The sequence below is a fragment of the Phalangium opilio genome, unplaced genomic scaffold, assembly GCF_054372755.1.
Source record: "Phalangium opilio isolate 3A_F unplaced genomic scaffold, DU_Popi_V2 ptg000011l_1, whole genome shotgun sequence".
Lineage (NCBI taxonomy): Eukaryota > Metazoa > Arthropoda > Arachnida > Opiliones > Phalangiidae > Phalangium > Phalangium opilio.
Genome location: NW_028324147.1, coordinates 215,211 through 241,600, shown reverse-complemented (window position 1 = coordinate 241,600; position 26,390 = coordinate 215,211). Strand labels below are relative to the sequence as shown.

The following is a 26,390-nucleotide window of genomic DNA, read 5'->3' as shown; positions in this document are numbered from 1 at the left end:
TAATGTGGCAGACGTTATTTATGGTTGCGTGTGCGCGCCAGTTTACATTATGAAAAATATTTTATTTACAAGGACAATTAATTAAGCGAAACGTTAATAATATATACAGAACATTTTGGTCGCTCGCGGTGCGTCTTCCGTATTGTATTTTTAATAATTTATTTAAGCGTCGAGGCCGAGAGCCTTATGCATGTGCTCCAATCTTAAAACGCACTCCTGGAGTTTGCGCTGACCCCGGGTCAAGTCGCGGTTGCTCGTCTCGCTCTGACCCGAACTAAAAGGAAAAAAGAGAGTCTCACTCACTTCGGACTTGCTTTAAAATAAAAATTGCTCTTACCCGCAAGACTGGTCGTCATTGGTGGGGTCAAAGACTAATTGTTGATGCAATTTACCGGTGTAGTGTGTGCCAGACGCGCTCGAAGAAGAACTGCAACTCGTGCTCGAAAACAGGTGCGACAATCCTGCAAAACAAACGCCACCCGTCGCCAAAAATTGAAATCAGGCAGGCCTGGGTTGGGCGGACAATCGCTTACCGTAAGGTTCGTTGTAGGGTGCGAAATTTGCAAACTTGCGTGGGGTCAGTTCAGTGGTGTGTTGGGGAAGAACTTGATTGGCGGTGGCCGCCGCCAATTGCTGTTGCTGTTTACCGTAGATAAAGAACTGTCGCGCTTGATTGGATCGATCCAGGAGAAACTTGAAGCGAATGGCGCCAATGACCAGTTGAACGACGCTGCGGAATTTCGGACGCTTCTGAGGACGTGGCGTCAACACCGAGTAATAACTCTCTTCGTAGAGACTTCCGGGGGTCGAGGATGTCGGACTGCAAACGCCCATTTCGTTCAAAACGGACAGAGTGGCGCGCTCCGTTTTCTGGTAACCCTGAAGCAATTTCAAAAGATAGCGTTTCTGGTAGACGAGCGAGGCCCGATGTTTCTCCGATTTGCGGTACTTCCAATGAACTTGCAAAAGCTGGCAACAAGTTTTAAAGATTTGAGTCTCTGAAGGGACGAGTGTCTTTGTGTTCGCCGCTCACCTTTTGTCTTTGACTAGAGGCGGCGTCATTTTTGGAAGAGGATAACAATATTCTCTGTTTCAATTGGGCCACTTCGTTCTCGGCGCTGGCCAACAATCGCGTCATCGTCTCTTCGTGTTTTTGCCAATTACCTCGTTCTTGACTCAACATATTCTCGTAGAAACCGCATTTCAGACATTTATCCTGAAACGAATCATTAACCGTTTCTTCAAAGTGACTAAAGGACTACGATTATAAACTGTCTATAAATACCTTGACAGGTACGATGGCGGAATTATTGGCCGACAAGACTAGATTAAAGGAACTGTCATCGTCTCGGAACCTGGCCACTTCGGGAGAGAGGGTACGCGAAGAGACCACCGACTCCGAGTAACTCTGATGAACGTCCACCGAAGCTTGTAATTTCTACAAATCGATCCCGGGGGGATTTAATCGTAAACCTAACCTCAATCACCCACCTCAAGATTGATTAATTACGTTTATAATCCGTTGATCTCGCGTCATTAACGTTTTTCTGTGTTCCCTTTCGGAATCGAGCGCCATATGAATTTGACTAAAGTTGAGGCGTTCCGCTTCCAGGGCTTGAAGTAAAGAGTTGGCGCGGTTCTTCTCGACTTCCGCGTTCGACCGGAAGTTCTCCGTTTCCTTCCTGGCTCTCTCCAGTTCATTTTGCATCTTTTGGAACTCGGCTTGACGCAAGGACAGCGACAGCTCCAGTTCCGAGCACCTACTTCTCATTTGGCGCGATTGTTGACTCAGTTGTTCGTTGTTGACTCGTTCCCTTTCCAAAGACGATTGAAACTCGTCTCTCAACAATTTTTCTTGTTTCACTTTGTACTCCAATAGATCCCCTGGGGAGTAATGGCGACTTACTAATTGAGCGCCTTCTTGGAAGGCCCGAGTTTCGGACACTAGGCCTACTTACTTTGTTTTTTGATTTGCCAATCGGCTTTTTCCACTTGATCTTTGAGGACGAGTATTTCTCGTTCCATTTGAAGGTTGTTACTTTTTTCTTTGGATAATTGCGAATGAACCAATTCGTACAATTCCTTTAAAGTGGCTTCTTGCCGATCTTCCTACAATTTTAATTAAAATTAAATCGGTTCGTTCGTTAATTAAGTTAATAATAAGTAGGCGCGGCGTCGTACTAATGAATAGATTTTGTCTTCGAGTTCTTTACAATTCGAGAGAACCCGATGTCCTTCTTTGGTCGAGTAGGTTTGCAATTCGATCAACAAACGATTCTTCTCTCGTTTCAAAAAGTCCCTCAGGATGACGGAAATCGATTCGTCGTTCTTACCCCGATTTTCCTGCAAAATTCCTTTTATCATTAAAATATTCCTCGATGGTCAAGCGCGCGTCGTGGTCGAACGTACTTCGACGGTTATTTCTCTCAGAGCTTTGGCTTCCTCCAAGAGTTGTTCTTTGGCTTGTAGCCACAGTTGGTGAAAGGCGGCCGGCGCGTTCTCCTCGACGTTGAAGCGAGGAGCGCCGCCGCCGGGCGCTTCCTGTTCAACGTGACGCGTTATTTGTCGGCGTTCAGTCAGGGACAAGACCTCCAGTCCTTCCTTCAAAACTTTATCGAATAATTTCTGCATATGATTGGGTAGTTTGACGGAGTCGGTGCCGCTTCCTTCGTCCCCCGTTGAAGTGGCGGTGGTGGCCGTGGCGTCCGATTCGGGAGTGCTATCTCGAGACAACAACAGATTATTTCGAAATCTTTCCAACTCGCTTTCCAATCGACGACACTTTTCCGTCAATTCCTTCAACTGATTTTCCTTGAGCGTCAAGAGCCGTTCCGATTGGCTCAGAGCCTCTTGACGCGCTTTATTTTCGTCCGTCAATTTCTCCAGTTGGGCCTCGTAATCGTCGAAGATACACTTCTGATTGGACAGATGCGAATCTCCGGATTCTTCCAACTTTTTGCTCCATTTTTGCCTTTCGGCCGTTAACTCGTGGTCGTGAGTGTCCTTGAGGGCGGCCAATTGATCGGCGAAGGACTGGCCGAGTCTTTCCTCCAATTCTTTGACGCTCTCTTCGTGTTGCGCCCTGATTTTGTTTAAACTTTGTTCGTAAGTGTCGCGCAGAGCTCGAGATTCCGCGTCCAACTTTTCTCGAAAATGATCCTCGACTCGTCTTTCATTTTGCGTCACGCTTTCTTTTAAGCTCTGGATCTCTCTCAATTTGAAGTCCATTTCTCTTTGGAAGGCGAGCGTGGCTTCCTCTAACTCTCTTTGACGTCGCTTCCGTTCTTCTCTCAGATCTTCGTCTCTGGCGGCGATTTCGCCTCTCAATTCCTCGGCCACCCCGTTCAACTCCTTCACCCTGGTTTCGAGTTGGTCAATCTCTCGATCGCGAGACAACCTTAGCTTTTCTTCGCTCAGTAACGAGGCCTTTAAATTTCTGACGTCATTTTCCTACGCGTCAAATTAATTCATCCTTAATAAACTAGCGGGACGTAAGAAGGCGTCCTTTCAACTGGTTACAAACACGCGTCAAACACTCTTTTAATGACGATCACATTCATTCTCAAGCAAATATTCTTTGAAACAATCAAATCCATTGTCCAATCCAATTAACAATAAAAAAACTAATTGGGCCTATGGTTGGTTGGAAGAGGCGTAAGTTACCAAAAACCTTGATAAAGTCCTTGTTAATACGATGGCTTTTAATCGATGACCAAAATAGCCAGTTTAAGAAACTATAATTAGCAATAAACGCTTTTAATTCTAATTTAGTTAAGTTCGTAGTTAATTAGCGAATTAGGGACTACCTTTTAGAAGCGTTTGTCGCGTATAAATAATTGAAGATACGAGTAACGTAGGGCCACTCGACCCTCGCCATGTTTGCGATTAATTAAACTAATTATTTAACTTCCGAGCCCGAGAACATCCCGAACAGTTAATTAAATATCCGTTGCTCTCTGTGTCTGTGTCGAGTTAAAATGGATGAAGCGCGGCGCGAACGAATTCAATCTATTTATATTAAAACTTGGCAAATGGCCCAGTACTGTTCTTATTAAGTTTATCTAGCCAGGCGCGCTTGGTTGGTTGGCACTGAGAGGATAACCCCGGGACCATAGAGCTATTCCGTTCTTAACAGATTTAAAATGAGGACTTAGCAAGCGCGATCGAGACGCAAGTATATCGAACTTTCACGACTACACCCTGAATGTTTGCCAAGTGCCGCGCGCGTTACTAAAACTAATAAAATCCCCCCACGACAGTCAATAGGTCATATTTTGACCCAATAAAAAAGAACAAGAGTGACTTACCAGAGCCTGGAAAGACGACGATTGAAGAAGCGTTACCTGTTGGAATTAAAATTACTTAAAAACTACAAAGTAGCCTAAATGATTGGGTTCGTAAGACTGGCGGATAAGGCGGCGGGCAAATCTTGGCACGATTAATTATTTAACACTTTGGCAAACAAACCTCTTGTTTTTGCGCGACGACGACGTCTGTCGCCTCTTGGGATTGGACCAATTTCTCATTGGCAGACTTAAGCTCGCGCATTTCATTGGAGATCAGTTCTTTTTCACTAAGGACCACCTTCAGCTCTTCCTAAAGTACACCAATAAATAAAGAGAGGCGTCTTTAAAGCTCGAGGAAGAGCGGGGGCGAGTTGGCAACCGTGTCCTTCCTTACCTGTACTCGAATCAAGTCCTCTTTCGCTCTGGCGTTGTCTTTCTCCAAACGCTCGATTTGCTCTGACATTTCCCGTTGCAGGTTAGAGTGGGTATCTTTCGCGTCGACCAGTTCTTTCTCAATTTTGGGGTAATTGACTCGAAAGGTTTCCAGCTCTCGCTTCAAGTCTTTGACTTTCTCCTTTTCGAGGTTGAGCGTCTCCTTGAGTTGGGCCAACTCCTTGGAGCTGACTTTGCTCTTGACGTCGTATCTGGCGTCTTCCATTCGCGTCTTCAACGTGGAGATTTGGTACAACTGATCGTTCAACTGTTCTTGAAGGAGAGCCCGTTCCGTTTGAAGTTCCTACAAAATAAATCTTACCCGGTCAGTAAGTGATTGCGATTAAGGCGCGATTAAACGGAGACTGACGTCAGTTTTGAACTTGGTGTCTCTGATTTGAATTTCCGAGTCCTTGAGTCTCTTGATGGCTTCGTCGGTGGCGTTGAGTAGGGAATCGATTTTCGTTTCGAGTTTCTTGATCTCTTCGCCGTGAATGGATCTGGGCGAGAGGACGCGTCCTTCTTGGATCAACAACAACCTCTCTTCCTGGTCCCGGGAGTCGCTCAGGGAATTGTCCTCGCTGGTTCCCGGACTGGCGTGCCACGAAAAGTACTCTAACATCCTGATCTTGCTCTCCAGTCTTTCGTCCAAGACGTGAATCTGACTGCGAAACTCTTGCATCAAGGTTTGACAATGCGCCATCTGTTCCATCTCCTGGTTTTTCGACTGGAGTCGTTCCTCCAAGGAAGCCACGTGATCGTCGTATTCTTTCTTTAGCGACGTTTTCAGTTCCTCGATCCGATTGGTCATTTCGCTTTGAGCTCGTTCGTGTTCCGTGACGAGTGTCCTCAAGGCCTCCAACTCGGCGTTCAGATCCTCGTTCGCTTTGTTCTTGTTTTCCAATTGGTTCTCCATTTCGGAGATGACCTCTCGCAGGTCGTTGATTTTCTCTTCGGAGCTTCGCAGTCGCGACTCCAATTGGCTCGTCTTGTCGCGGAGGTCGTCGCAAGATTGCGATTTCAGTTTCAGTTGTTGTTCGAGGAGTTCTACTTGGCCCAGGAGCGCGCCGTCCTCGTCCTCTTCGGAGTGGCTTTTCTCTCGTTCCCTCAAAGAGTCTCGAATCTTGTCCAGTTCCCGAAAGAACTCTTCCTGTTCTTGTTCGCGTTCGTGGGCTTGTTCCTCGATGAATCTCTTGTTCGATTGCATCTGTTTCTCCATGGCCTCCATTTGTTCCTTCAGATCGTCGATCTCCTTCTGCTTCTCTTCGGCCATCTCTTCCTTCTGATTGGAGAGTTCTTCCAGCGCCAATTCCAAGTAATGGACTCGTTTCAGCAACTGTTTCCAATCCTCCTTCATTTCTCCGCTGTCGGCCATTCGAGTCAGACTTTCAACGTCTCTCTTAAGTACTTCGGAATAGGACTCGGAGGCCGTCGTGTCCTCGATGATATCTTCTTTACTTTTTCGCAGACATTGGACCACTTGTTTGGGACTAGTCTCGCTGGCGGAGACGTACGCTTTAGAGACGTCGCCTTGACTGTCCCGCAAAGACCAACTACCACCACCATCTTCGGCCCTCAAAGACGCTAAAATTTCTAAAGCGACAATGGTCACGCGAAAGTGTTAAGCGCGCGAGAGTGGAAGAAAGGTCGTGGGGGGGGGGGGCTTACCTTCGGCTTTGTTTAAGGCTTGTTGCAATTGCCACTTTGTTCGCGACTCTTCCTTCAAGAGGACGACTAGTTTATGATTTTTAAGGATCAGATCGGTTATTTCGTGGTTTGACGAGTTTTCGATCAGTTCCGTTAAAAGCGACAGGACGCGATCAACGGCGGCCCTCAACCGACGACTGGCTCCTGAACAAACGCGCAAACAAACGTACCATTTCAAAAAAAGCTAAGAATTTCCTACGTATTTATCCTACGTATCACAAACAAGAACGCAACGCAACGCCCCCCCCTTCCCAAATCAAAATCAAAATAATAATGAAGACATTTTTAAGCAATTACTAATAATGACTCTACTCACTTAGCGCTTTAACTTTGCAAGCTATAAATGGAGTCAAAAATATTTAATTAAACCGAAGTTATAATGAAGCGCAAAGAGGCAAGGGTTTCCGGAGGTTTCGGTCGACGCGAACTCGTACAAGTACAATAGAATTAAGGCGAAAGTCGGTGCGGTACTTACCGAGAACCAGGTCTTCTCCTTCGGTTTCCGGTTCCTGTTGTATCCCGCTGATGGCGTTGGTGACGGCGTCCCAAGCTCTGGGCGTCAAATCGCCGATATCGTCGCACATTTCCAAAGGAATAGTGTCACCCAAGGAAGACAGCTGGGTGCAGTCTTCGCGGGATCCGTGAAAGGTTCCCGAAAGGGGTCCATTCTCGTCTTCGTGGAGACTGGCGCCTTCGGAGGAGGAATGTTGCGCCCCCAAACCCAAACTGGACAAATGCCTTTCGATCGTTTGTTCGGTATCCACGAAGGTTTTCACCAGGTCCGACAAGACATTCATAAGACGTGAATTGGTTTGCGCCGTATGCCTGTACCCGCCGCCGACAGACACGACAAAATGGGAACCATATTAAACGCGCCGCTTACAAACTAAACAAGAAGCTGACAAATATTCATTCTCAAGTGGCGTTTTTTTTAAAAACTGCGGGCAACAATAGAAAAGAGATAGGATGACGGCAAAGCCAAAGATTTCCCAGCAATTTTATCTCCCAAATAACTAGTTTTAAAAACTGGATCCGAGATAAAAAATCAAACAAACATGTAGAAGCCCATAAGTATGGCAAGCGCCGCTACCAAGCCGCGCCTTCACGCCTCGTTAACAACAGATGCGAAATTTAAGCGCGTTCAAACAAAATACCCGTTTTTAAAGAAGCAGCGTGGACCCAAATGGTTACACCACCACCACCAGGGAGGAAAAGATACCGATACAAACCATAAGGATACCGGATAAGGAAAAGATACCGATACAAACGATAAGGATACCAGATATTTAAAAGTCCTTCAGGGGCTTGCACTTATCATTGATAAATTTGATATCTTTCAAACCACTGAAAGACTGCAGATTGACAGACCGGTAATACTAGGCTTAAAATCAAGGGGGTCGACACAACGAAACTATTGCCAGTACGTCGTGAGCCACGAGACCACGACATAAGTAACGTGACACCCGAGAGATACCCGAGACAACAAAAATAGAGGACTAGACATAAATATTAGAGACATCCCAACACCATCGAAAATAACAACTATAAACTACTCAGTTTAAAGAGAGAGTGTGTGAAGAGAGAGGGGGGAATTTTTTAGTAAATGTATCGAGAGGATATTGAATATTAATGACAGGATCTATTGTTAATAGAGAGAGAGAGAGAGAGAGAGAGAGGATGTGATTGTAATGGATGACTTACACCTGCCACGTTTGAATGTCAGCCGCTGACAAGTCAGTACCTGCTAGCCAATCCCTAAAGGGGGGAGGACACAAGCAAAAAAACAGGGTCAGTTAGGTCTGGACTCGGTTAGTAAGTTCGCAATCTCCGACCACCGTTCATTTAATCGGGATAAAAACAAATTAATTAGCGACAACAGATGTTTCGGACACGGTACGCCACAACGCTCAAGTACCCACCCGGAACACCCGAGATTACGCCCATAGTAACCTAAATCTCCGTTGTGACATCACGGCCGGCCATACTAGGTACCGTTTTGATTCTAGGGAATAATTAGCGTGGGTGACGTCACACTAAGACTTCCGAGATAAAGTGAAACGCGAACGTAATTCGGGGCCATCCCTTATCATCATACCGGTGTCGTTGTTCCGTTACTTAAGCTATATCGGACACAAATCTTGAATAAAAACGCGTAACGTCCTCGAGATTTACCAGAATGTTAATAACTTAATATTAATAAATAGCTATTCATGATGGACTATTAAAGACCTTGGTTAGTAAATGTCGTTAACTTTAACCATTTGGGTGTCAATTCAATAGGCTTATTAATTGTTAGGCGTAATTGTTGTTCCATCAATAAAAACAACGGTAAGCGAGAAAGAAAGCCGACGACTTTTACAAAAAGAAAAAACTGAAAAGGCCATAAGAAAATGTGGTAGGGCTTACCTCGAGCTTTTGGCCTGGCTTTTTGAAGAGTTGGCTTTCAGAAGTTCCTCTCGCAGACTGGAAATGACCTCCTCCAACTGCAAAAATCATAACAAACACACGCCCGCATTCATTAATTGGTCCAAGGAGGCGAGAAGACACGCTCTCCTACTTCTATCATTCGCTTCTCAAGAAGTCCAATTTCAGTCTTCAAAGCTTCGTTTTCCTGTTGGATTCCGATCTCCTCCGTCAGGGACACCGCGGACCCCTCCTCCTGGGTGCTGTTGGTGGCACATTCTCGCTGATTCTCGTGGATCAGCGTTTCCAGGTCCAGGGCCACCGTTTGTTGCAAGTTCAAAATCTTCAATTCCAAATCCGCGTCCTCCGATGTTTCGGTTGAATTTTCAAACTGGTTGATTTGGTCGAGGATGTTCTTGGTAAAATCTTGGGCGCGTGTCTTGACTCCGTCTTCGTCCAGGTTGATGTTGGCCATTTGGATGCAATGTTCGGACAATTTGGTCATCAGATAGTCGTAAAGCCTTATGGTCTTGGAGAATCTGGCGTTCAATCGGTCGCGTTCTCGTCTCAATTCTTCGCTCACCTCGACTTCCATTTTCAAGGAATCAATTTGGCTTTTCAACTTGACTATTTCTTCATCGGTCTCTAATTTTTGCTTCCGGTATTCTTCAATTTCTTTAGAACGAGTCTGTTCGGCGCCTTCGATACGCGTCTTCATCTCGTCGACGATTTCTTCCAGTTTCCGAGCTTGGTTCCGCGCCTCCGTCAACAATTGGTTCAAATTTTGCAGCTCGCTTTGATGATCTTGAATCAACTGACTGATTATGACGCTGTGATCAGCCCCGATCTCGGTCAATTTCCGTTTCTCCGATTCCAATTCCAGTTCGAGAGCTTCCACTCGGATCTGGTATTCCTCCCGGATCTGAGCCACTCTTTTCTCGTAGTTGTCGGCCTCCAACCGCGCTTGTTCCTCCAATTGCTCGACTTGCGATTTATGGTCTTGTATCAGGTGACTCATTTCGAGTCCCAAGTCTCCCGTTTGCCGTTCTTTCTCCCTCAGGACTTCCAATTCCCGCGTTAACCCCTTCATTTCGGAGTTGTGTTTAGCGACGAGTTGTCCAACTTTGGCGGCGTTTTCCGAACAAAGTTTGTCAATTTGCACTCGGTATTTCTCTTCGATCTCTTCGTCATGAACAACCCTAGGATTAGGGGCGTCAGTTTGCCAAAACTCTTCTTTGGTTTCGAGCCTTTCTTGAGGGGCCGGATGTAGCTCGCTTTCTGGCCAATCGGAATCAGTTTGGGTTTCTCGATCGGATATTTCGGTGCATTCTCTGTTCATCTCCTCTTTCTTGGTTAGAATCAACTCGTAATCATTTTCCATGGCTTTGAGCAACTTTTTCAAGCGAGCCGAATAAGTTTCCAAATAATCTTGGGCATCTTTCGATCAAAATGAACAGTACCTGTATATGAACAAACTGAAACTAAAAGTTACTGGAGGCGGGGCTTACCTTTGGCTTGTTGCAACAATTTCTCCTTTTGGTCGAGAATAAGACTGGCGTTTTGTAGGGCCATCATTTTTTCAACCTCGTCACTGTCCTCAAAGGAAAATGATGGCGAAAATACGTCGTCCAGTTTGGGCAAGGCGTCCAAGTTGAACGTAACGTTTAACGACCATCTCTTGATTAGATTCTGTTACGCGTCAAAACGAGGGGGGTTTGTTTTAAGTTAAGCGTAAGCCTCGAATTAGGGACGCGATCGAGTGACGTACGTTCAAATGTTCCGTCACTTCCTTGGCGATATCGTTAAGTACTTTATAAAATGGCGTCCCTGTCTCGGCGTAAGTTGCCGAACCGTAAACTGTCCAAGAAATGTCAAAGAAGGGTGTGGGCCATAGATACGTGCGTATAATCTCACTTAACTTACCAGTTTTCTCGGCCACCCCTTCCTCAATTTGTTTCTTAATGTCAGAAATTTCGCGGTCGATGTTAGTTTGTTCTTGGTACCTCTTATCCATCTCTTCCTTGTACTTGTTCATTTCGTCAAACATTCGCTCGTTCATTTCGACCATTTTCACCTGTAAATTGGCTTCGTTGACGGCCGCTAGTAGGGCCTCTTTAAAATCTTCGTCTCGGTCCGTGGCTCGTCTTTGCAAATCGCTCAACTGCCCAAAAACAAGGTTGACCATTTACCCCTTTCTTGGCAAACGCGGCGGCGAGAATTGTCTTAATCCTAAATACCTTTTCGACGTAAGAATCGTTGGTTTCCGAGAGTGTCCGGTTAAATTCTTCTCTCAATTTGTTTTCCTTGTCAACGTACTCTTTTTCTAGTTGCATTTTCACGCCGCGTACAACTTTCTGGTGGAATTCGTCCATTTGGTTTTTAAGTCGTCTCAATGATTCTAGTTTTTCCTTGGTCAGAATTTCCCTCATCATGACCAGTTTCTCCTTGTGTATCATTTCCAAGTAGCTTTCTTTGACGGCCGATTCCATCTGGTAAAGGGATCATACGACGCTTGAACTACGCTTACTTACTTTCTGGTAAAGAAGGGGGGGTCTCTCTTTACCTTGACGGTGTGCGTTTCGATTTCTTTACGGATGAACTCAAAGTGCGAGTTTTGTAATTCCATCAGAAGTCGGGCGTTGTCGGCCAGACCCGAATGCGCCTCCAGTTCCCCGTGTTTCGTATCTCCGGCCATTTCTTCATCCTGGTCCGGTTTGTCGGCGTCCATTTCGGGCGGCACGCTCATGAAGGCTTCGGCGTTTTCCAGTAAGTCATTGGCGGCGCCGTTCAGAAACTGGTTTTCCAAGATATTGTAGAGATCGTCGGAGATGCACGAGTCGCTCAACTCCTCGATTTCTTCCTTGATGGACGAGGAATTGTCCGAGAAGAGTTCCGGGCGCCGCTTCGGCTCCCCTTCGTGACCGCTACTGTCGAGTTTATCCTGATCCGGACAGACGACGGTATTCATTTGTGACCGGGATTGAGTATCGTCCGTTAACGAGGAGTTTTCCTTCAAAATATCGTAATTGTCGTGGTGTCCTTGACTGTAGTTGTCGTCGTCCTCGGCGTCGCCTCCTCCCAGATCGGGGACGTTCTTGACGACAAAATCCCGAGATTCTTTTTGGTTGACGGCTTGGGCCAGGCGACTCCTAACGCTTTCCAGTTTGGCCATCTCCTTCCGTTTTATCACAGTTATTTCCAAGTAAGTCAAGCAGGAGCGGTTCCATTTCTCCAAGGCATCCACCCGCAACTCCTTTTCAATATCACAAAGTTTCCCGAGAGCCATCTCGTACATCGTCTTCTTATCCAGTTCCGTCTTCTGGCACCACGATTCGTCCAAATCAAAGCGACATTCCTTGTACCTATCTTTGGCTTCGTCTCCCTCCTCCGAGGTGGTCCGATGATCGGCGCCCAAGTTACTGACGCGTTTGACGACGGTGCTGTCGGACTCGAAGGCGTCAACGACGGAAGAGAGTTGGTTCTGACACTGGCGGATTTCGGCTTCTCTCTCGCGGGTCTCGCTCTCTTCGTACTCGATGTCGCTCTCGAGGATTTCCAAGGCGTTCCTCAACCAAATTAAGTCTTTCAGCGTTTTGCGGGAGTCTTCGATGACGCTTTTGTACAAACTATATCGCTCCGATTCGTGCTGACAAAAATATTCGACTTTTTCCCGGACGGCCTCGTTTTCCGAGCCATTTTTGTAAAGCTTCTTCAAGTTAACCACTTGATGAATATTGTTAAGTAACGTCTCGCCGAATACGGCGGCCAGCGCCGAGTCACCTTGTCCTCGAGCCTGGCTGCCGACTAGATCCAAATAATATTCTTCGCCCAAGAAATTCCTCGAGTTTTGAATGGGGGCGGGAAAGACTCCCAAATCGGTCACCCTCTTGACCACAATTTCCCCGGACTCTTTACTAGAGACTAGTTGGGCCAAGGACTCTTTCAGCGTGGATACGTTGGCTTCCAAGGCGCCCTTCTCGTATTTGGTTTCCATCAACTGCCTTTTTAAATTGTCGCGTTCGTCCCAAAGGTGTCTTAGCCGCTCTTTCATTTCGTGGTAGCGTTTCAGAATTTCTCGGTACATGATCTCGTGTTGTTCGTTTCTTTTGGAGTAATAGGCCAACTGGGCTAAAATGGCGTTTTTCCGTTCGGCTTCCATCCTCAAGCGCTCTTCCAAGAGCAGGAAGGCGGCGGCGCAGTTCCTGTGTTCTTCCACGACGTAATTGGGTAGAGCCTCGGCCAATTGGTCTCGGCTCATCAGCAACCACTTATCGTGTTTCTCCGTCAACAGATTAACTTCTCGCGCCAGTTCTTCCTTGGCGCTTTCCAACAGATTCAATTGGACGTTGAGTTTGTCGGCGTGAGCCTCCAAATCTCGCTTCGTTTCCTCCAGATCGCCGACTTTTTCCTTCAGTTCAATTTCGATTCTACTTTTTTCGGATTTCAACTGAGCGTTGGCTTCCACCAATTCCTCCAAATCGTGGGCCAGTTGGGCCACCTGGCGCTCCAAGGTGATTTTCTCGTCTTCGACTTCCCGCAGGCGGCCATTGAGGATCTGTACTTGGGAGACGGCGTTGGACATTCTTTCCAATTCGGCCAAAGCGCTTTCGTCAATTTCGCCTTGGTAATTAGCGTGGTTAGCGGAAGTGGCTCCCGTATTGCAAATTTCCAAGTTCTTCAAATGATTATCGAGGCAATTTTCCGAGACGGTAATGAGAGCCAACTCTTTCTCCTGCAATTCGTTCTGGTATTTTTCGGTCAGTTGCAGAAGGGATTTCTCCAAATGCGCCTTGCTGTACTCGCTTTCTTCCAGGACGCTGTTCAGGCACTGGTTTTGGGACCGTAGCTCTTGGAACATTTTGAAGACGCCCACCAGAGCCTCGATGGAAGAGTCCGTCGAATAGTCGCTGACGATTGACCCGTTGACGTATTCCTCCAACTTGCGGACCTCGCTTTCGTAGCGTCCGAGTTCCGACGACTTGTTTTTCAAATTCTCTTCCAAAAGGGCCACTTTGTCCTTCAAAGTTTCGTTTTCTCTTCGAACCAGAGTCAAATCTTCCAACAAAGTTTCTTTGCTCAATTTCTCACCGTCGATTAGGCGTTGCATTTCGGCCAATTTTTCGCGCGTTTCGAGTAAATTGGGTACTTGAGATCCGATCTCGAGGGTGGCCTTTTGCGCTTGGGACAGGAAGTTCTTGAGTTCGTTGACTTCGGAGAAGAGTCGAGCGAGATTCTCGAGTTCGCTTTGCAAGGCTTGTTTCTCGGACTCGAAAGCCTTCAGGCTGAAGGAGACGTCCTTGCTCCGAATCGACTCGCCCTCTAAGAGTTCGCTCGAAGTGGGTTCAGTCCTCGAATCGCTTTCCGAGTAGCCCATGCCTTCCCGATCCGACGGTGCCAACGCGTAAATAGAAGCTCGACCTTTCCCAGATTCCAGCTGAATTTTGCCAATATCATCCTCGTCGATCTCGAGCTCGATTAAGTTAAAGAGTTCTTTGCCGATAAGTCCTTGTTGTTTGGAAGGACTTCCCAAAGACGAGCAGCTATCGTCGGAATTCGTCCGATTTATTTCGTCTTCCTCGAAACTGGACACGACGCCTTTCGAGGCTCCAACTAATTTCAGCTTCAGTTCTCGATTTTCTTCGCTCAAGAGATGAATTTGGTCCTCGGCCATTCGTACGCGACTTTCAGTTGACACTCGAATTTGGGCCATCTCCGCTTCCAAGGACTGACAACGCGACAACTCCGAATGGTAGTTCTCTCTGGCGTGATCGGCGTCCAACTTGGCCGTCTCTATTAGGGCGTCTTTGGCCAGGATTTCTCGCTTAAGAAATGCCACTTCGTTTCGGGCCTCCAAGAGTTCTTGGGGCGAAATTCCGGCTCCGCTTTCTTGTTTCAAAAGAACTTCGGTCGCTTGTTTCAATCGCGACTTTAAGGAGCTAATTTCGCGCGCCAAGCTTTCCGATTGAACCAAGGCGTCTTTCTGGACCTCGTCGCGGCTGGCCAAAGTGGCCACTAACCTATCCGTTAATTGCTGGATTATTTCTTCCCTCTGAATCAAGGCCATTTTATATTCTTCAACCTAATTTCATTTAATTAACATTTAATTCCCCGATAGAGAGTGTGATTACTCAAAAGTGGACGTACTTTTTGGCTATATCGTTCGACAATGGAGCCAGCGCAACTTGAAGGGTCATCGTTACTATTTGGGGGGCTGAGAGATCTTTCTCGCATTCGCGACAATTCGCATTTCAGATCTTTATTTTCCTCGAGGGTCATTTCGACCGTTTCATTTTTGCCGTCCACCAATTCTTGTAGCTCTAAAATTCTTTGTCGCGCGATAACCAAATCGCATTTCGAACGCTCCTTCGACGGAGAACCCTACGAGTGCCAATTTCTTTGAAACCGAGCCCTAAGACTGACTACCTCTCAAAGAAGGGGGGATAACAAAAAAAGGACCTACCTCCCAGGATATTTCGTCGCTCAGAGAAGATTTCGGATCCCCCTAATTTATTTTAATTAATAACGAAATTAAAACCAATTTGGCGGACGCGGGAGGTTTAAGGTTTTGCAAAATGTACCTCTTCATCTTTAGAACTCAAACACTCGCTGTTATCGAGGCTTTCAGTCTCGGCTCGACCGAAATGGTCAAGCTGGTCAGCGGGAGCTCTTTCGCGAGCTTCCTTAGAGACGCTCTCTCTTTTCCTTTCGCCTCCGCCTTTCTTTTTCAAAAACTTTGCAAACTACGATACAACAACATTGATACGCGTCTCTCGTAAGCTTCGCGCCAATCAAAGATATAACACCGTCAATATTATACAGAATTTCCCTCATTAAATCGTCTAGTTGATGTTAATCCAATGGAGGGAACGTTTTTGAACATTTTGCTTAAATACTCGGCCCCTGTTTGACCCGGCCCCAAGTCTTTAGTATGGTTGGATGGGGGACAAATTGGACTATAACATACTCAAAGGACATCCCCGTATCTCTAGTAGAAACAGAGTTACGAGCCTGCAAAGTATAGTCTAATGCTATTCCTATGGAGGGGGTTGTTTGATTACGTTTTGCTTAATTACTCGGCCCCTGTGTGTCGTAGGCCTACGTTCTTAGTATGGTTGGATGGGGGACAAATTGGACTATAACATACTCAAAGGACATCCCCGTATCTCTAGTAGAAACAGAGTTATGAGCCTCCAAAGTTTATTTTCAAAAAAGTAACCTAATATCAATAAGTGAGACAAAAAATAAGTTGACGACGATATTGAGGTAGCCCCAAGTTTAAAGTATCCTTGAATGGGGAGCAAAGAGGACTATAACATATCCAAAGGAGATACCCGTATCTCTAGTAGAACAAGAGTTATGAGCCTCCAAAGTTTAGCGTAAAAATCATAAGTAACATAATAAGAATAAGTGAGACGATACCAAAGTTGACGTACATTTCGCTTAATATCTCGGCCCCTGTTGTTCGTAGCCCTAAGTTCTTAGTATGGTTAGATGGGGGACAAATTGGACTATAACATACTCAAAGAACATCCCCGTATCTCTAGTAGAAACAGAGTTACGAGCCTGCAAAGTATAGTCTAATGCTATTCCTATGGAGGGGGTTGTTTGACTACGTTTTGCTTAATTACTCGGCCCCTGTGAGTCGTAGGCCTACGTTCTTAGTATGGTTGGATGGGGGACAAATTGGACTATAACATACTCAAAGGACATCCCCGTATCTCTAGTAGAAACAGAGTTACGAGCCTGCAAAGTATAGTCTAATGCTATTCCTATGGAGGGGGTTGTTTGATTACGTTTTGCTCAATTACTCGGCCCCTGTGTGTCGTAGGCCTACGTTCTTAGTATGGTTGGATGGGGGACAAATTGGACTATAACATACTCAAAGGACATCCCCGTATCTCTAGTAGAAACAGAGTTACGAGCCTGCAAAGTATAGTCTAATGCTATTCCTATGGAGGGGGTTGTTTGATTACGTTTTGCTTAATTACTCGGCCCCTGTGAGTCGTAGGCCTACGTTCTTAGTATGGTTGGATGGGGGACAAATTGGACTATAACATACTCAAAGGACATCCCCGTATCTCTAGTAGAAACAGAGTTACGAGCCTGCAAAGTAGTCTAATGCTATTCCTACGGAGGGGGTTGTTTGATTACGTTTTGCTCAATTACTCGGCCCCTGTGTGTCGTAGGCCTACGTTCTTAGTATGGTTGGATGGGGGACAAATTGGACTATAACATACTCAAAGGACATCCCCGTATCTCTAGTAGAAACAGAGTTACTAGCCTGCAAAGTTGAGTCTAATGCTATTCCTATGGAGGGGTTTGTTTGTTTACGTTTTGCTCAATTACTCGGCCCCTGTGTGTCGTAGGCCTAAGTTTTTAGTATGGTTAGATGGGGAACAAAATGGACTATAACATACTCAAAGGACATCCCCGTATCTCTAGTAGAAACAGAGTTACGAGCCTGCAAAGTTGGGTCTAATGCTATTCCTATGGAGGGGGTTGTTTGTTTACGTTTTGCTTAATTACTCGGCCCCTGTGTGTCGTAGGCCTACGTTCTTAGTATGGTTGGATGGGGGACAAAATGGACTATAACATACTCAAAGGACATCCCCGTATCTCTAGTAGAAACAGAGTTACTAGCCTGCAAAGTTGAGTCTAATGCTATTCCTATGGAGGGGTTTGTTTGTTTACTTTTTGCTCAATTACTCGGCCCCTGTGTGTCGTAGGCCTACGTTCTTAGTATGGTTGGATGGGGGACAAAATGGACTATAACATACTCAAACGACATCCCCGTATCTCTAGTAGAAGCAGAGTTACGAGCCTGCAAAGTATAGTCTAATGCTATTCCTATGGAGGGGGTTGTTTGACTACGTTTTGCTTAATTACTCGGCCCCTGTGAGTCGTAGGCCTACGTTCTTAGTATGGTTGGATGGGGGACAAATTGGACTATAACATACTCAAAGGACATCCCCGTATCTCTAGTAGAAACAGAGTTACGAGCCTGCAAAGTATAGTCTAATGCTATTCCTATGGAGGGGGTTGTTTGATTACGTTTTGCTCAATTACTCGGCCCCTGTGTGTCGTAGGCCTACGTTCTTAGTATGGTTGGATGGGGGACAAATTGGACTATAACATACTCAAAGGACATCCCCGTATCTCTAGTAGAAACAGAGTTACGAGCCTGCAAAGTATAGTCTAATGCTATTCCTATGGAGGGGGTTGTTTGATTACGTTTTGCTCAATTACTCGGCCCCTGTGTGCCTTAGGCCTAAGTTTTTAGTATGGTTGGATGGGGGACAAATTGGACTATAACATACTCAGAGGACATCCCCGTATCTCTAGTAGAAACAGAGTTACGAGCCTGCAAAGTATAGTCTAATGCTATTCCTATGGAGGGGGTTGTTTGATTACGTTTTGCTTAATTACTCGGCCCCTGTGTGTCGTAGGCCTACGTTCTTAGTATGGTTGGATGGGGGACAAATTGGACTATAACATACTCAAAGGACATCCCCGTATCTCTAGTAGAAACAGAGTTATGAGCCTCCAAAGTTTATTTTCAAAAAAGTAACCTAATATCAATAAGTGAGACAAAAAATAAGTTGACGACGATATTGAGGTAGCCCCAAGTTTAAAGTATCCTTGAATGGGGAGCAAAGAGGACTATAACATATCCAAAGGAGATACCCGTATCTCTAGTAGAACAAGAGTTATGAGCCTCCAAAGTTTAGCGTAAAAATCATAAGTAACATAATAAGAATAAGTGAGACGATACCAAAGTTGACGTACATTTCGCTTAATATCTCGGCCCCTGTTGTTCGTAGCCCTAAGTTCTTAGTATGGTTAGATGGGGGACAAATTGGACTATAACATACTCAAAGAACATCCCCGTATCTCTAGTAGAAACAGAGTTACGAGCCTGCAAAGTTGGGTCTAATGCTATTCCTATGGAGGGGTTTGTTTGTTTACGTTTTGCTCAATTACTCGGCCCCTGTGTGTCGTAGGCCTACGTTCTTAGTATGGTTGGATGGGGGACAAAATGGACTATAACATACTCAAACGACATCCCCGTATCTCTAGTAGAAACAGAGTTACGAGCCTGCAAAGTATAGTCTAATGCTATTCCTGTGGAGGGGGTTGTTTGACTACGTTTTGCTTAATTACTCGGCCCCTGTGAGTCGTAGGCCTACGTTCTTAGTATGGTTGGATGGGGGACAAATTGGACTATAACATACTCAAAGGACATCCCCGTATCTCTAGTAGAAACAGAGTTACGAGCCTGCAAAGTATAGTCTAATGCTATTCCTATGGAGGGGGTTGTTTGATTACGTTTTGCTTAATTACTCGGCCCCTGTGAGTCGTAGGCCTACGTTCTTAGTATGGTTGGATGGGGGACAAATTGGACTATAACATACTCAAAGGACATCCCCGTATCTCTAGTAGAAACAGAGTTACGAGCCTGCAAAGTAGTCTAATGCTATTCCTACGGAGGGGGTTGTTTGATTACGTTTTGCTCAATTACTCGGCCCCTGTGTGTCGTAGGCCTACGTTCTTAGTATGGTTGGATGGGGGACAAATTGGACTATAACATACTCAAAGGACATCCCCGTATCTCTAGTAGAAACAGAGTTACGAGCCTGCAAAGTATAGTCTAATGCTATTCCTATGGAGGGGGTTGTTTGTTTACGTTTTGCTTAATTACTCGGCCCCTGTGTGTCGTAGGCCTACGTTCTTAGTATGGTTGGATGGGGGACAAAATGGACTATAACATACTCAAAGGACATCCCCGTATCTCTAGTAGAAACAGAGTTACTAGCCTGCAAAGTTGAGTCTAATGCTATTCCTATGGAGGGGTTTGTTTGTTTACGTTTTGCTCAATTACTCGGCCCCTGTGTGTCGTAGGCCTAAGTTTTTAGTATGGTTAGATGGGGAACAAAATGGACTATAACATACTCAAAGGACATCCCCGTATCTCTAGTAGAAACAGAGTTACGAGCCTGCAAAGTTGGGTCTAATGCTATTCCTATGGAGGGGGTTGTTTGTTTACGTTTTGCTTAATTACTCGGCCCCTGTGTGTCGTAGGCCTACGTTCTTAGTATGGTTGGATGGGGGACAAAATGGACTATAACATACTCAAAGGACATCCCCGTATCTCTAGTAGAAACAGAGTTACTAGCCTGCAAAGTTGAGTCTAATGCTATTCCTATGGAGGGGTTTGTTTGTTTACTTTTTGCTCAATTACTCGGCCCCTGTGTGTCGTAGGCCTACGTTCTTAGTATGGTTGGATGGGGGACAAAATGGACTATAACATACTCAAACGACATCCCCGTATCTCTAGTAGAAACAGAGTTACGAGCCTGCAAAGTATAGTCTAATGCTATTCCTATGGAGGGGGTTGTTTGACTACGTTTTGCTTAATTACTCGGCCCCTGTGAGTCGTAGGCCTACGTTCTTAGTATGGTTGGATGGGGGACAAATTGGACTATAACATACTCAAAGGACATCCCCGTATCTCTAGTAGAAACAGAGTTACGAGCCTGCAAAGTATAGTCTAATGCTATTCCTATGGAGGGGGTTGTTTGATTACGTTTTGCTCAATTACTCGGCCCCTGTGTGTCGTAGGCCTACGTTCTTAGTATGGTTGGATGGGGGACAAATTGGACTATAACATACTCAAAGGACATCCCCGTATCTCTAGTAGAAACAGAGTTACGAGCCTGCAAAGTATAGTCTAATGCTATTCCTATGGAGGGGGTTGTTTGATTACGTTTTGCTTAATTACTCGGCCCCTGTGAGTCGTAGGCCTACGTTCTTAGTATGGTTGGATGGGGGACAAATTGGACTATAACATACTCAAAGGACATCCCCGTATCTCTAGTAGAAACAGAGTTACGAGCCTGCAAAGTAGTCTAATGCTATTCCTACGGAGGGGGTTGTTTGATTACGTTTTGCTCAATTACTCGGCCCCTGTGTGTCGTAGGCCTACGTTCTTAGTATGGTTGGATGGGGGACAAATTGGACTATAACATACTCAAAGGACATCCCCGTATCTCTAGTAGAAACAGAGTTACGAGCCTGCAAAGTATAGTCTAATGCTATTCCTATGGAGGGGGTTGTTTGATTACGTTTTGCTTAATTACTCGGCCCCTGTGAGTCGTAGGCCTACGTTCTTAGTATGGTTGGATGGGGGACAAATTGGACTATAACATACTCAAAGGACATCCCCGTATCTCTAGTAGAAACAGAGTTACGAGCCTGCAAAGTATAGTCTAATGCTATTCCTATGGAGGGGGTTGTTTGATTACGTTTTGCTCAATTACTCGGCCCCTGTGTGTCGTAGGCCTACGTTCTTAGTATGGTTGGATGGGGGACAAATTGGACTATAACATACTCAAAGGACATCCCCGTATCTCTAGTAGAAACAGAGTTATGAGCCTCCAAAGTTTATTTTCAAAAAAGTAACCTAATATCAATAAGTGAGACAAAAAATAAGTTGACGACGATATTGAGGTAGCCCCAACTTTAAAGTATCCTTGAATGGGGAGCAAAGAGGACTATAACATATCCAAAGGAGATACCCGTATCTCTAGTAGAACAAGAGTTATGAGCCTCCAAAGTTTAGCGTAAAAATCATAAGTAACATAATAAGAATAAGTGAGACGATACCAAAGTTGACGAACATTTCGCTTAATATCTCGGCCCCTGTTGTTCGTAGCCCTAAGTTCTTAGTATGGTTAGATGGGGGACAAATTGGACTATAACATACTCAAAGAACATCCCCGTATCTCTAGTAGAAACAGAGTTACGAGCCTGCAAAGTTGGGTCTAATGCTATTCCTATGGAGGGGGTTGTTTGTTTACGTTTTGCTTAATTACTCGGCCCCTGTGTGTCGTAGGCCTACGTTCTTAGTATGGTTGGATGGGGGACAAAATGGACTATAACATACTCAAAGGACATCCCCGTATCTCTAGTAGAAACAGAGTTACTAGCCTGCAAAGTTGAGTCTAATGCTATTCCTATGGAGGGGTTTGTTTGTTTACTTTTTGCTCAATTACTCGGCCCCTGTGTGTCGTAGGCCTACGTTCTTAGTATGGTTGGATGGGGGACAAATTGGACTATAACATACTCAAAGGACATCCCCGTATCTCTAGTAGAAACAGAGTTACGAGCCTGCAAAGTATAGTCTAATGCTATTCCTATGGAGGGGGTTGTTTGATTACGTTTTGCTTAATTACTCGGCCCCTGTGAGTCGTAGGCCTACGTTCTTAGTATGGTTGGATGGGGGACAAATTGGACTATAACATACTCAAAGGACATCCCCGTATCTCTAGTAGAAACAGAGTTACGAGCCTGCAAAGTATAGTCTAATGCTATTCCTATGGAGGGGGTTGTTTGATTACGTTTTGCTCAATTACTCGGCCCCTGTGTGTCGTAGGCCTACGTTCTTAGTATGGTTGGATGGGGGACAAATTGGACTATAACATACTCAAAGGACATCCCCGTATCTCTAGTAGAAACAGAGTTATGAGCCTCCAAAGTTTATTTTCAAAAAAGTAACCTAATATCAATAAGTGAGACAAAAAATAAGTTGACGACGATATTGAGGTAGCCCCAACTTTAAAGTATCCTTGAATGGGGAGCAAAGAGGACTATAACATATCCAAAGGAGATACCCGTATCTCTAGTAGAACAAGAGTTATGAGCCTCCAAAGTTTAGCGTAAAAATCATAAGTAACATAATAAGAATAAGTGAGACGATACCAAAGTTGACGAACATTTCGCTTAATATCTCGGCCCCTGTTGTTCGTAGCCCTAAGTTCTTAGTATGGTTAGATGGGGGACAAATTGGACTATAACATACTCAAAGAACATCCCCGTATCTCTAGTAGAAACAGAGTTACAAGCCTGCAAAGTTGGGTGTGATGCTATTCCTATGGCATGTTTGTTTACGTTTTGCTTAATTGCACGGCCCCTGTTTGCCGTAGGCCTACGTTCATAGTATGGTTGGATGGGGGACAAATTGGACTATAACATACTCAAAGGACATCCCCGTATCTCTAGTAGAAACAGAGTTACGAGCCTGCAAAGTTGGGTCTAATGCTATTCCTATGGAGGGGTTTGTTTGTTTACGTTTTGCTCAATTACTCGGCCCCTGTGTGTCGTAGGCCTAAGTTTTTAGTATGGTTAGATGGGGAACAAAATGGACTATAACATACTCAAAGGACATCCCCGTATCTCTAGTAGAAACAGAGTTACGAGCCTGCAAAGTTGGGTCTAATGCTATTCCTATGGAGGGGGTTGTTTGTTTACGTTTTGCTTAATTACTCGGCCCCTGTGTGTCGTAGGCCTAAGTTGTTAGTATGGTTGGATGGGGGACAAATTGGACTATAACATACTCAAAGGACATCCCCGTATCTCTACTAGAACCAGAGTTACTAGCTTCTAAAGTTGGGTTTGATGCTATTTCTATGGCATGTATTTGAACATTTCGCTTAATTTCTCGGCCCCTGTTTGTCGTAGCCCTATGTTCTTAGTATGGTTGGATGGGGGACGAATAGGACTATAACATAGCGTAAAATATTACATTCGTTCGCGATGTATGTGTCATTCTGGATAGAGAGACGAAAGTAAAATTTTCCAGGAATTCCCTTCAAACCAATGAGATTTTTGAACCCATATTATTATTATTATTATTATTATTAGGCAATATTGCTCATTTCCTTGGCGTTTCCAAAGGAGGAACTGACAAACGGTAAAAACCCACGCACATTTTTTACACGAAGGGAAATTTGTCAGAAAGCAAAGTCTCGCGTAATTGACGAACAGGACGCGGCGGCGGCGGGTAAGTGTCCATTTTACAATTATATCGAGATAAAATTTGGTTTAAAGTAAGATAGAAAAAAACCCAAAAATGTTGAAGACCCTCTTAGGGTAATAAATGCTGGCGTAATACAACGTCATTCGTACCTCGACTGTTCTTGGGGGCAAGAACGTTTGTAGAAACGAGTGTTTGACAACGGGGTAACGCCAGGGGTGGAAAACCTTGAAAATAAAGACGACACCCCGTGTCGATTCAGGAAGAGGAATAAGAAATTCGAGGGGTCTAATAACAATTCCCTCCCTGTACACTCGTCATGAGGCGGCGCGTAATTCCGTCGAGTGGGCATCCCCTCGGTCTTCGGAGAGAGAGAGAGAAGACGAGCTCTCGTTTATCGGATGCCGTTTCCACCTCCTCTCTTTCTCCTTGAGATCCGCTTCGAATAATTTCACGCATCTATTTATTTATTTTTGGGGAAATCCCTTAACCCGTCCCGGGGGGGGGGGGAGGTTGGGCTAGCGGAGCAAAAACATTTCCGCCGCCGCCTATGACAAATTCGACAAAGTGAAAAAGCCAATGTCACTCTCACTACCAACCAAGCGACGGAAGAAGATAGTCGATTACAATCGTTTAAATATTTTAGGATTTGAATGGATGATTTGTGGAACGAGACGCGATGCTTATTAGCAGAAATGAATGAAAGTTACGGAGGCGAGAATGATTGCACCACCACGGTGGGCCAAATGACGTCTTTGGCCATCAAGAGAACTCTACCCAAATGGTATTACCCCATACTAATATCCACTCTAACTCTATCCATCGTCTGTCTACTGGTGACAATTATCATTTACGCCAAATTAGCCGAATTCAAAAACATCCCGGGAAAGAACTTGATATCGTTGTCAAGCTGTTTGATCCTAACTTACGCCTTATTAACGCTGGATTTTATCTTAAACCGTCGCCTGAACAAATCCCTTTGCAAAAGCCTGGCCATTCTAACCCATCTGGCCTTTCTAAGCGTTTTTATGTGGACCAACGTTCTATCTTTCGATATTTGGCGAGCGGTGGTCAGTTCAAACGGACCCGCCCACCCCGCTTCAAAAACCGGGAGATCTAAGCAGTATTGGAAGTACGCGCTCTACGCTTGGGTCGGGACGGTCATTTTGGCCCTACCGGCCATCATAGTGGACGCCTCGAGTGTACTGAGCGACGGCGTTTCGCCCTCATTCGCCACCAGAAGATGTTGGCTGAATGGAACGCCCGCTTTTCTAATCTACTTCAACGGCCCCGTCGGAATCATTTTAATAAGCAACTTTACGTTTTTTGGACTAACAGCCCGAGCTTTGATTAAAATTGGCAAGATGACGGCCAAATTTAACATGAGTCAACACAGAAAAAGGTCTATGATCCGAGGACTGATACCTCATTTACACTGCGGGTGGCCAACAGGCTACTTGGTGGACAAAACGCGTCGCCAAGCCTCGTCTCCTGCAGTGTAAATGGTATCAACCCTCCTAGTCTAAACACTATGCGTAGAAGATGATTTTAATACGATTTCTTTCTCAAATTGATTTAAACAGGTTATATTTGTATCTGAAGCTGTTCGTAATCATGGGCATGGTTTGGCTATCCGAGTTCATTCCTTGGATGACCGGCTACTTTCAACTTTACATGGTGGCTGGTATTGTCACCTCTCTCTACGGGTTTCTCCTATTCATTATATTTATTTGTAAAAAATCCGTCTTTCGATCTTTGAAGCGAGAAATGGGAGTACGCTGCTTTGATTGGGACCGATTTTGCGTCAAAAACGGTGGTAAACTTACTCAACTACCGAGTACCGTCAGTCAAAGTACTTTCAAATCTTATACTACCACAAATAGCACTAGCTTATCCAATAGTCAAGGAAATGTATCCTTTAATACCAGTATCGTTTAGAATAACGACTCGCGTTGGAACTAAGGGTTTCGTGCCCAAAAAACGAGGCCAGTAATTAACGCCCCATCCTACACCAGACCGTGGTCGGAATAGTTAATCGTAAGGTGCCAGCCCACCTCAGCAGTGGAAGCCAGTGACGTACAGTCAGTCAGTACAGAGTGACCCAACATTGTACTCAAATGCCATTTTACAATAAAAAATCAATGTATTTTTCTGCCCTTGACACGCATTCAGTATTACTTTAATCGATGGCGAGCCCATTCCTACGCCTACACCAAAAAATAATGATTTTCCCCCAGTTCGCTTTCCCCTTCCCACCCCCTGGGCCCCCTCCCCGCTCCATAGAGAGTCCGTCAACCAAGGCTTAAAAATGGTGACCCATGCTAAGACTAAAACAATCGCTTACCTTAGCTTTTCCAGCCTCCAGTTTGACGCGTCGTTCTTCGTCGTCCATTTTATCACTTTTCTTCGTTCCACTTCATTATATTTTACATAAATCACGCGAATAATTAAACTAAAATTAGTCCTTGTCTTTGACGAAAAACCGCCGCAGCCCGCAAATGTTTTGACAACGGCGACACAAATTGCGTTTACCATGGAGCCTGAATACTTAACGGGAGTGGAAACTGTAGCTCGTCCCTACGAATAAGTTTATAGGCTATTTTCTCTTTTATTATTCTCCAGGATAAATTGTTCTTGATTTAAGTAGTTGCGCAACGATCTAATACTATAAATAATCTTTAATTATTGGACGTCTAATGAGTTTAATTACGTTAAATATATTACAAAGTCGAGGCACCAGTCACTTATGA

General features: G+C 45.0%; 2 protein-coding genes across 4 annotated transcripts; one reads left to right on the top strand and one right to left on the bottom strand.

Annotated features, from left to right (window-relative positions):
• Positions 1 to 41: 41 nt before the first annotated feature.
• On the bottom strand, positions 42 to 26,178 carry LOC149709617 (uncharacterized). 3 transcript variants are annotated; one of them, XM_089856043.1, is made up of 27 exons: positions 25,985 to 26,178; positions 15,407 to 15,568; positions 15,289 to 15,330; positions 14,973 to 15,206; positions 11,392 to 14,907; positions 11,066 to 11,317; positions 10,752 to 10,989; positions 10,597 to 10,685; positions 10,337 to 10,517; positions 8,983 to 10,265; positions 8,832 to 8,908; positions 8,127 to 8,180; positions 6,901 to 7,250; positions 6,387 to 6,569; positions 5,089 to 6,311; positions 4,681 to 5,022; positions 4,468 to 4,596; positions 4,308 to 4,343; positions 2,410 to 3,450; positions 2,182 to 2,343; positions 1,959 to 2,109; positions 1,511 to 1,884; positions 1,286 to 1,438; positions 1,034 to 1,216; positions 534 to 969; positions 338 to 461; positions 42 to 274 (listed from the first exon to the last, which is right to left on the bottom strand). In XM_089856043.1, the coding sequence occupies exons 1-27, from the start codon at positions 26,030 to 26,032 to the stop codon at positions 163 to 165; spliced, it is 11,175 nt and encodes a 3,724-aa protein (XP_089712169.1). In that variant the 5' UTR covers positions 26,033 to 26,178; the 3' UTR covers positions 42 to 162. The 3 variants fall into 3 exon arrangements, with proteins under 3 accessions (XP_089712169.1, XP_089712171.1, XP_089712179.1); XM_089856045.1 differs by lacking the exon at positions 8,127 to 8,180; XM_089856053.1 differs by lacking the exons at positions 15,289 to 15,330; positions 15,407 to 15,568.
• Positions 24,059 to 25,801, top strand: LOC149709618 (G protein-coupled receptor Mth-like). Its single transcript, XM_089856277.1, has 2 exons — positions 24,059 to 25,042; positions 25,224 to 25,801. The coding sequence occupies exons 1-2, from the start codon at positions 24,294 to 24,296 to the stop codon at positions 25,576 to 25,578; spliced, it is 1,104 nt and encodes a 367-aa protein (XP_089712403.1). The 5' UTR covers positions 24,059 to 24,293; the 3' UTR covers positions 25,579 to 25,801.
• Positions 26,179 to 26,390: the final 212 nt, after the last annotated feature.